This window comes from Tribolium madens, unplaced genomic scaffold (genome assembly GCF_015345945.1).
Source record: "Tribolium madens isolate multiple individuals breed KSU strain unplaced genomic scaffold, Tmad_KSU_1.1 Scaffold_3;HRSCAF=73;Tcas5.2_LG2, whole genome shotgun sequence".
NCBI classification, from domain to species: Eukaryota; Metazoa; Arthropoda; class Insecta; order Coleoptera; family Tenebrionidae; genus Tribolium; species Tribolium madens.
The window spans coordinates 3,112,756-3,123,879 of NW_025401006.1; the positions used below are offsets into that span (position 1 = coordinate 3,112,756).

At 35.9% G+C, this 11,124-nt stretch overlaps 1 protein-coding gene across 1 annotated transcript; it reads left to right on the forward strand.

Moving 5' to 3' along the window:
- Positions 1-6,816: 6,816 nt before the first annotated feature.
- Positions 6,817-8,718, forward strand: LOC123007238 (zinc finger protein Noc). The gene is made up of 2 exons (XM_044402419.1): positions 6,817-7,033; positions 7,092-8,718. Exons 1-2 carry the CDS (start codon positions 6,947-6,949, stop codon positions 8,406-8,408), a joined length of 1,404 nt encoding a protein of 467 aa, XP_044258354.1. The 5' UTR covers positions 6,817-6,946; the 3' UTR covers positions 8,409-8,718.
- The last annotated feature ends 2,406 nt before the right edge of the window (positions 8,719-11,124 follow it).

Genomic DNA, 11,124 nt, shown 5'->3' on the forward strand with positions numbered 1-11,124 from the left:
GTCGGGTAAGTTGTGGCGTTTAATGTTTTTCATGTCAATAATGGTAATAGAACACATTTTATAGCCAATTTGATCCAGTTACTACAAACAATTAACTCGACGATTTATTGTTTAAATGTTTATTATAAATAAATAAAAACAGACCTAATTTTAACTTTTGACAATAATAAAATTTTATAGACACATCAGACAGGCAATAAAGATTTTCGTTTTACAATCTCTCAATAAAAACATTAAATTATTATTTATAATTTAGACTGGTGTTATGCAATAAATTAATATAAAATGAATTTTCTACAAAACGTCAACATCGAATATTATACACGAGTTGTAATTTTTACGACTTTTAATAAAATTTTATAAGGATCACATTTATTATTTCCATTTATGTCGGTATGAAAATTAAATTAAGTGCATCGTCATGATGGTAAAAATTAATAAATTGCTAAAAAACAGGCGTGCACAAATGAAGATTTCAAGTTCGGTGTCAGCCGCTGTCACGATGGCCACCCTCTGATAATTTACGAAACTAAATTGTTTGCTGACGTTGCCCCTGAGATCTGTCTTTATTGATGAAACGGCGAAGAACTATTGTTAAAACAGTCATCAATTTTAATCTTCCTTTATCAAATTGCTTCCAACAGTTCCCTTCAATAACAATGAATTCATTTTTATTGTCGTCCAATAAAACTGCCAACAATTCTATCAAACGTCCGTATATGGCAATCTAAGAATGAAAAGCTCGTAAACGTACTTACAGTAAATTGTATGTCTGGCCTTTTTCCGACTTTTCTTCTAGGTTGGTATCCAATTACTCATCATAAGTTCTTGGAGGTAAAATTTCAAATAATTATTCCGAAACTGTAGGAGATCTTACGTTCAAACCATCTCCAACAGATTTTATGGTTCTAATCCAATTCGAAAGAATTTCTAGCTGATAGATTAGTTTTATCACAAAATATTCCTTTACCTAGAAGGCTTGCCGAAAATATTTTTCTGAAAATTATGCTAATCCAATTTTGTAAGAACCTATCTCTGAAAATTTAACCGGATTAGTAATTGGTAATGAGTTGGAGTCCCAGCAATCTTGTTATCTTTTATGGTAGGGCTATTGCAGGCTTTAATTTTCTTAAGACGACTTGAAGATTTATAGAGCCTCTTAAAGTGTGACATCGCCCATTTAATAAAGGCTTTGTTGTTAGAGATAAAGCTAGATTTTTGCAATAGTGAAACGCAGTTTAGTTACAGGTAATAATAGAGACTTTAACGAGATGTTAGACGAGTTTTTTTGGTTTACACAACGTTTCCGTTTTGTAGTATTTGTGTCAATAATAATTAATAATTTTTTTATAAGATATGTGGTTTTGAGGTTTGGATGACTGCGCGAAATATAGCGGTTTCTATCGAAAACGACGAGCAAAGTGCAGAGAAGGATATTATTCGGGAATATATTGGGGCCATTTATAAATGTTGATAGGCAGCCGTCAAGTGCTAGGCAGCTGTCGTTTGTCATGCGGGGGTCGAGGCCGCGGAAGCCGCGGCGGGTTCACAGAGCTGGAGATTGATGATCCGACCTCGACATAATAGAAAACTGACGGGCCAACAATAAGCTATCGAATGTTATTAATGACATTCGCTGCTAATTTCCATGCAGCTTGACTTATAACAAATCTCCAACATTATTTTCCTTACGTCGAGAAAGGCATATTGTTTGTACTTGAACACATTTATCACCCCCTGTCGTCGATCTTCATCTCAATGTCACGACCAACTTTTTCTATACACCTACATCATTTTTCAAATGTTATTATTAATCGACGATCAACTCAAGAAGATATTGATTTGCCTATTATTTTCCTCGACCTAAATTCCGTCTTGGGGTTCAACATCGATAACTAACATAAGTGAACCATGATCCTATGAACAAAATAAATGACAATTTTTGGGAGCAAACATATTGCTGGTCTGAATACTTCTCATGAAAATGATGAATTTCCAGAAGTTATATACCCTTCAGCATAAAATTTTTGGTATTTGCATAAACTTGAAAGCGTCTCTTTTATAACTTCAAACGTAATCTAATATTTGTCGTAAGACGATAAGATTGCTGGGAATAATTTTCTTGACAGCTGTACATAATAAACCAAAATCTTGTTTCGTCAAAAGTCGAAGGAGTGGTCGTAAGGTGATTTTCTAAATTATCATAACAATACTCAGTTAAACTCGTCTAATCCAATCTTGGAGCCAAGGGTATACAATTTGACGGACATTGAAAATAAGTGGATTAGCGGTAGGGGGTGCCAGTGCTAATACTTGGTTTTTGCCGATATTTTAGTATCAATAAATATTAATTGACAGTAGAGCCTAATGTTGTGTACCTTTCCGATTTACAAGTTTTGAGCAGGTATCGAAAAGAATTTAGAATTCGGCTTGTAACTTAACTTCATCAAGCAGATTTGTTAATAAATTCCCCAAGTGAAATCCGATTTGTAAGACTGCTTGAAACAGTTATAATGAAATTAGAAGAGCCGGTATTAGCGAAACGTTTAGTAATTTGAATATATTATGTTTACTGGAGTTGTATTTGTAAAGAGCAAGTTGGTTGGATTGTGTCCAAAAACTAAAAGCGGCGCCAAGTCAGCTTGTAATTGGTGTAATTCTTTACGACACTTTGAATTAAGAGAACACTTCAGTTTTCAAATCTTTGATCTTTCATAGACTGAATTAATGGGCAAAACTATTTGAAAAACCAATCTCTTGATCATGCTTTGGAACTACTCGCGTCTCTTACATTCATTCATGCGTTCGCATTCTCAGCCTCGTCCAAAAAAAACTCCAATAATTGGCTAGAACTGGCGGCCGTCGTCGTAAAAAACAACAACAAACTCGGCGAAATAGCATAAATAATTCCCGCCAAACGTCAATGGCAAACTCTGATTTATTGAACGCTCGTCGACAGTGATGGAAGTCGCGGAGAATAAACAATCAAAGGGCCGCAAAGCCGACACAGTCGGTTTGTTGGATGCCCCTCCGATAATGAGACTGTCTGGCTGGATACACACAAAACGTTATCGGTAATATCGACATCTGCAATCAAAATGAGGGCCGCCGCACACGAAAATGTAAATCGGACGCATTCCGCCATGTCGCCGTGTGTCGCGGCATTCGACGCACAGGTGTTCCGAAAATTTCGCTCACCATATCTGATGCAACCAGTTGCCAAACTGGGCCCCAGTCACATTGCGATCGCCAAAAAATTCTACACCAAAAAATCTCCACCAAGCGTGATGCCATGTCTAAACGGTACCGGAGATATAGGTACGAGTATGTAGGTGGGTACACGGCAAAGGGTTTTCATCTCATATATATGTACATACAGATTTAGTCACAGGAGAGTTACTTTGAAAATCAATTAGTTTGCAACTAAAAATACCTTTAACGTATGTAACTGGATATAATATTTTATTTAAATTAATTCAGTAATCAATGTGAGCTGAATGAAAATGAGTAAAGTCGTCAAAATGACAAGTAATTGTCTACTGCTTCAAGGACTTTTATTTCATTTTCTGGGCCAGTAGCAGTCCTCTGACGGGGTCTTTCATTGGGGGCCAATCTTGTCGTAACATGGCTTCCAGTTTTCTATAAATATTTCAGGAACCGGATGCATTCGATTTGGATACCTCTCCAAGTACAGAGTTGCTACCGCAGGAGAATTTTTCTTGCATTCTCCTTGGATTAAGCCCATGTCCACTTTTTTGTTATTTGTGTCATAATACATTGTATTAACAAAAATTGACTGTTAATTTTTAAATGTCAAAATGAAAAGATATGCAAAGTATTCTTGGATTCAATTTTATAATTTTTAAAAATGAGGAAGCTAGACGCCTATGTGAATTGTGTAATGGGTTTCTGCTCAAATTATTTCAGAAGTAACTCTCCTGTGATTGACCCTGTATATAAGATTTCACTGGATTTACGGGGACTTTGGAGGACTTCTAAAAATTGTAGACGACATTTAAATTATAAATATGTATTAGCCACATTAATTAATTTTTCATTTTCTACAAATTCAATAACGTTGAACAAAATGTTAATGAACCCAACAGAGCCAAATATGGCACTGAAAGTATCGTCACAATATAAGTTTTTGATCTAGACTAGAATCTTTGGTTTTTATATTATGTATTTACATATGGAGTTTAAAGGAAGAATAACTTTTAGGTATAGCAATGTTTTTCGACATTTTTTGGTATGTATTTCTATAGTAGTCACGGTGTAAAAAAAGATTTCTGGTATTATAGCAGCTATGCCAAATGAGTGTGCGATTCGCTATAATAGGCGTTTTGAAAACATTGAAATAACTTGGAATATTTAAAATGAAATCACGTCATATATAATTAACTTCTCTGGTGACCGTTTCCGTGTTTGACTAAAATATCAAGTAAGAATAAATTTGAGAAAAGCGAGCTGCGCTGTCGGCTTATAATTTTCGAGCAGTGGGAATATTAGCAGGTTTGCGCGTTATTTAAATACATTGTAATTACATATTATATTACGTAAGTGATCAAAAATCGTGGCGTGCACGCATCCACTGTCACAATATTATCCAGTCAGACTTGACTCCTTTATAAATCATGGAGGACAGTAGCGTGTATTGTAGCGAGATTTCAATGAAACCTCATCGATTCTCTATCAATCCCCTTTTAAAATTTTTATCAGATCGGTGATGCATGTCATAAATTATTTATCATATTTTTTCTTGTTTCATTAAATAGTCACGGCTACAAGTTTGCGAGAGATTGGCTGTTTCTGACGCTGAATTAGACCCGTAACGTTTGAGTTATTTTTATGGACGCTTGCAACGTTGTGGTCGTCATCGTTAGTGGTCGTTAATGTTTGTAGGTGCAAGAGAGACGACTCCACGACCATCATTAACGATAACCATCGCGCCTGCCATAGTCCTCTCCAAAGACAAATGAAGGTGCGAGCTGACAGCGAGCCCATTTAGTCGGGAAGTCGTAATTATAAGGCGTGGTGGTAGAAAAAGGTGATGGGGCATCGTCTAAGTACCGTTAACCAAACAAGGATGAAGGCGGCTTGTCCGACTCGACTTTTTTAATGTTTCAGGAGATTAGTTATTAAGATTTCAGTTTAATTAATAACCAACACCTTCTTACTAGAATAAATAAACCTTCTTCACTATTTTATTGTCAAAGTTTTTCAACATGCACATCCATCTACCAGAAAACATTATTTCGAATATTACAAAACCAAAAAATATTTAATAGTACCTAACGTCCACTTTAGTAGTTTATTGTCTTAAATAACATGTTTGGTACAACATGCAGGCCCACAACTACGCATTCACCAAAGGTAAAATGCCTCATTTTGATTTTTTGTTTGATTTTGTATTTGAAAACACAGAAGATGTGTTATTTTAAGTAAAATGTAATAATACCATTTTTTAAGCTCACTGTCTTATACGGGGTGCGCCAGAACTCGCGCCTCAGAGAAAAATGTTATATAAGGTAAGATACCAGGAACATGGAAAAAATGTTAAAAAAATTTTATCTATAAAAATTTCGAAGTTATGAGGGTTTAAAGTTTACACTTTGACTCTATTTATTTCTATTGGAAAAATAATTTTCCAAGTTTTTTTGCTATAGGCTATTAAAAGAGGAAACAAGGAAGCTGTATCCTAAATTGTAACTCTGTTCAATGTCATTTGTGGCTTTTATTGTCAAAATTTTTGTCCCTTTACTAAATAATTATAAAAAAAACATATACAAGATCATCAGTATCATTAAATAGATATCAAAAATGTCAAATGTCAAAAAATAAATGTCAAAATGTTTTGACAGATAGAATGTTTTAAACATTTTTTTCATGTTCCTGGTATCTTATCTTACTTGAAATTTTTCTCTGGGGCGCGAGTTCTGGCGTAGCCTGTATATTGATGTTACCTAATTTTAAGATATTTGTTGTATACTTTTTTAGTTATGTGGGTCAAACTTGTTCAATCTCGCGTTATGTCGAAATTCTTAAGCGAAGGAAGAACAACAATCTGTCAGGTGTTGTTAATTAATTATACGTCGGGTTTTTATTGAAAGGAAATAAAAACCATTTAAATTAATTAAAAATGTATATTTACGACTTGTTGTAAAGGAGGCAAACAACGATTCAAATGAGATATTATTTTTAAATTATGTAGCTAATTAACAGTGATTTCTAATGGGTTTGCTACGACTATTATTAATAGAAGCCGACGTGTTTATCGGCAAATCTGTAAGGTCGATGATGAAAGGCGTGAAATGATTTATGACGTTATTAGGTAATATCCTTGGTGAGAATTCGATTGTTCTAAAAAGGCGTCTCCTAATTAGCTTCTGAGATTTTAACATTTTCTCCAACTAGTGTTTGCGATAGCATCAAACATAGATAAAATTGTATCTTGACATGTTTATAAAAGTTATGACAGCTGTAGTAGACGGAACCATAAAATAAATAAAGTTTACTGTATTTTATGACCGACAGGTTGTAATAACTTCACAGTGAACTGCGCCACCAACCATCCGTCATCATTGTTCCTTTGGTTTGTTGTTCTTTTCCCGTGTTTTGTACGCTACTGACTGTTTAAGGGCGGCTAACATCAAAGCACCCAGAAGGTCTGTCGTCGTCACCAACTTCATGGGTGGTAGAAACCGACAGGCCAGAAACGTGGCTGTATTAGCGCTTTGTCATGCTACGACTTTCAGCGGGGCTGCAAAGACCTGGAGGGGCTGCCAAACCTGCGCAATAGCCTCTCGTTTAGAGAGCGTAGTTCTGTTGCTTTCAGACTTTCATACTAGAGTTGTCCGTCGTATGAAAGCAAGTTTGCGCTCGTGTGTTGTCAGTTTGTTTAATCGTATAATTGTTTTTATTCACCGTAAACGTGCATTTATTCCAAATGGTTGTGTTGGAGGGTGGAGGCATGTTGTCAACATCCGGAAATCAATATTTGCAGCCGGATTATCTGTCACCGTTACCAACTACGGTAAGATAGATTTTAGCTAAACGTTGAATGTTTAATTGAATGCAAATTTATTTTTCAGTTGGACGCTAAGAAAAGTCCTTTGGCACTTCTCGCACAAACATGCAGCCAAATCGGAGCTGACACTCCATCGTCCAAGCCTTTGATTTCTCCATTGGAGAAACCAAAGAAGACGCAAGAGAATTCTACGCGTTCTCCTCCAGTAAAAAACGACAAGAATGCTCATAGAAACACACCGACTGAAAACAAACTCGCTTTTAAGCCGTATGAAAACAATGTAGTTACAAAAAAGAGCGAAGAGAACCGGCCTAACTCAAAATCAGGATCTGCTCATCAAAATTCTACACCGAGTGAAGATAAGAAATCAGAAACGCAAAGTCCAGAACGGAAATCAGTGTCACCAGCCACTAGTACTGCTGCGACTCCGGCCCCCGAAACCGGGAAAACTTCTCCAGGTTCGGGTGAAAACAAATCGTCAACTCCGTCGGCTCGTGGTGCTAGTCCCATCATCAGATCCGGTTTAGAGATTTTGCAAGGACATTCGAAAGATACACCATTGGGGGCATATAAGCACGGTTCTCTTTCGTCTGGTTTATCATCAGGATTGAACGGCCCTTTAGGATCGCTGTGTTGTCCTCCCGGACTCGAACACACGAATCCGGCTTTCAGACCTCCGTTTCCCGGAGCTCCATTTTCGCATCACCACGCTGCCATGCTCGCTGCTGGATATCCGGGTGCCACTCCGGGACCGTATTTGAGTTACGCGCGTGTCAAAACACCGTCAGGTGGTGAAGCTTTAGTTCCAGTGTGTAAAGACCCTTATTGCACCAGTTGCCAATTCAACATGCACAATCAGCAATTGTTGATGAGTGGAGCATCTGGCCCTTGTCCCAGCGGCTGCACGCAATGCGATCACCAGAAGTATAATTTGGCTATGGCAATGTCGTTAGTGCCCCCAGGTCCTGTGCCGCCATCGTCACTCGCATACCCCCAGTTGGGACGACCATATGTGTGTAATTGGATAGCAGGGGACACCTACTGTGGAAAGAGGTTTGTCACGTCCGAGGAGTTGTTGCAGCATCTGAGGACACATACGAGTGGATCTGATGGTTCGGCGGCGGTGACATCCTCGGCGTCGCCTTTACTTAATCCTCATTCGTTATTTTCGTCAGCGGCGTCGCTCCATAGGCCTGGGTATCCCAATCCCCCACTTAGTCCGTTATCAGCGGCGAGGTATCATCCGTATGGGAAACCCACTCTACCTACCTCGTTGGGAGCTTCTCCATATAGTGCTTTTAATCCGACGGCACTTGGAGCTTATTACTCGCCATATTCCGTTTATGGGCAACGTCTTGGCGCTGCTGCTGTGCATCCATAGTGATACTTGTAGTAATTCTTCTCATGTTTTGACTTATACAGACATGGCGTCTGTATCGGTCTGTTTGCTCCACTGTGATAACGTGTAAATAATTTTGACGAAGCTAAAGCTGATTAAAATTAAGTGCAATCTGAAGCGGACTTAATCTTAGGGCAATAAATTATAAAACTGTCCATTTTCTTTCTAAGTTTTTCTCCCGTTTCAACGATACTTTAATCATTAAATAATTCAATAAAAAAATATTTGTATAGACTTGTAAGTATTTAATGTTGAGTTTCGATATTGCTTTAATAAAATGTTTGTAGAACGATTGTTGTATTTTATTTCTTTTTTGTGGGGGAAAGAGTGGGGCGCAGGTGAATTGACGATGATGGCAGATGGGTGTGAAAGCCGCAATGATGGATTGCCGGCAAGTGACCTTCCCTTGGCATCTCCAATCTCTTGTGTATGATGGATCACCTGAGCACGTCACGAGCTCATTCATCATCGTGTCTTGAAGGTGACGGGCTTGCACGCCACTGCTTACTAATTGAAACCCGCACATTTCGAAATGTGTATCAGACTTTCCAATAAATACATTATCGTTCGTCTCCACAAATTTGTTTTTGTACAGATAACAAATCGTAAAACGCTCATCAAATGTCTATATGTATTTCTTTCAAGTGAATCCGTTAACACGGAGGACGTATTGTTAGACGGTATTGCTTGAGAGATTTACGTTGTAACAGGTGTCACTTAAACGAACGAGTTGTTGGAATCCAAACAAACTTAAAAGTGGCAGCGGCCAAATTTTTATACCACGGAGAAAATATATCCTATGATTCCGATGCCTGTCTGACGGATTGAATGCTAAGAGATTATTATTACTCCCTGTAACTGATTGACAATGGCAGTTCATACTTGTTCTGGGACTTGTGCCAAATGAGCAAAGTGAGTGACAAGATTCGTTGGCATTTACTGGAGGAGGTGGCGCTTGTCCAAAATAAACTTGGTATTTTTTTCAAATAAATCTTGTTTTAGAGATATATTTGTCATTAAATCATAAATGTTATAAATTGGAATTCCAGTTTTATTTTCAAGTACGCATAAAACTGTTTGCGGGAAAGAAAGTTTAAAAAATCAACGACTTTAGTCATAAAATAAAACACGACTAGGATGATTTATAGTCAGTATTATGGCATAGTTTATTGATGTTTAATTTATGACTTTATGTTATGAATATTTCGATTCCGAAAATTTTCCTGGCCTCTAAAATTAATTCTTCTAAAATAAATATGCTGAAATCAAAAAATATTCAGTGTTTTTAAAATAAATTTGATTTACTTAACAAAATAACATTGTAAATGTTTATTTTACAAATGTTCTTAAGTGATTTTGCTTATCTCTGATTGGCCTCATTATTCTAATTCTTTTATTATAAGGAAAATTTATGCCGTTTTTAATCGGGCAATGAAAGAATTACGTTATAATTTTTATTAAATTAGTATTTGCAACAAATTAACATTATTACCTATTTTTACTTCATTACAAGCATTTTTTAGAAATTTAAAATTTTGTTAAAGAAATAGTCGGAGGTTAGTTTTATTTATACATTTACACTTTGAACAAAATAGGTTAAGTATCCTTCATGTTCTTGGCAAATAATAATATGAAATTTTCTTGTATTCATAATCATAAGTAATTTAATTCAACAAAAATATGTATTTGCCTGCACAAACAAAATGCTGAAATTATATACAGGAATTTTAAATATGATATATGCTTTAGTTAAAGACGTGTTAAAAGTGTCACCGTCTTCACAATCGTCTATAAAGTAGCTTTTTCCAAAGTTGAAGCATTTTTTAATGGTCGTGGTGTTAGTTGTCAAAATTGTCATTACACACTTTTTCATTATTAAAAAAATAAAATAGTCCGGTCAAAATAGACATTTCAAATAACTAAAATTCCGACAGAGCCAAATTTTGGTGGAGATCTAGGGTACACTATTAGGAATAAAGTGTCAAAAGTCCCCATCGATCCCATGTGTACTAAAAAAGTTATTCGGCGTCAAAGGTCAAAATTTGACGTTTTTTACATTTTTTTCGAAAACGGTAAGTTTTATCAAAAAAGTAGCCCAGACAAAAATTATAGATCTTGAAATTATCTACAAAAATGGTCCTTATACTTTTTTTCTAAGAATCACCATTCCTGAGATATCGCGATTCTAAAAGTTGAAGGAGTCACATTCTACATGATATGCACATACAGAGTGCGCCAGAACTCCTGTCTCAAAGACAAATGCCATGTAGGGTAAGGTACCACAAACATGGAAAAAATTTAAAAAAAATCTATCTATAAAAATTTCAAAGTTATGAGAGTTTAAATTTTGCACTTTGACTCTATTTATTTCTGTAGGAAAAATAATTTTCTAAGTTTTTTTGCTACAGGCTATTAGAAGCGGAAACAAGGAAGCTGTATTCCTAAACTGTAACTCTGTTTAATGTTATTTGTGGCTTTTATTGGCAAAAGTTTTGTACCTTTACTAAATAATTGTAAAAAAAAACATATACAAAATCATCAGTATTATTAAACAGACATAAAAAAATGTCAAATGTCAAAAAACAAATGTCAAAATTTTTTGACAGATAGAATTTTTTAAACATTTTTTTTATGTTTCAGGTATCTTATCGTACTTGAAATTTTTCTTCTACTTCATTAAACTTATAAATATCTTGAT

Coding starts and splice junctions, on each gene's coding strand:
- LOC123007238 (XM_044402419.1), top strand. CDS start 6,947: ATGGTTGTGTTGGAGGGTGGAGGCATGTTGTCAACATCCGGAAATCAA. Junction 7,034..7,091: donor TGTCACCGTTACCAACTACG/GTAAGATAGATT, acceptor TTTATTTTTCAG/TTGGACGCTAAGAAAAGTCC.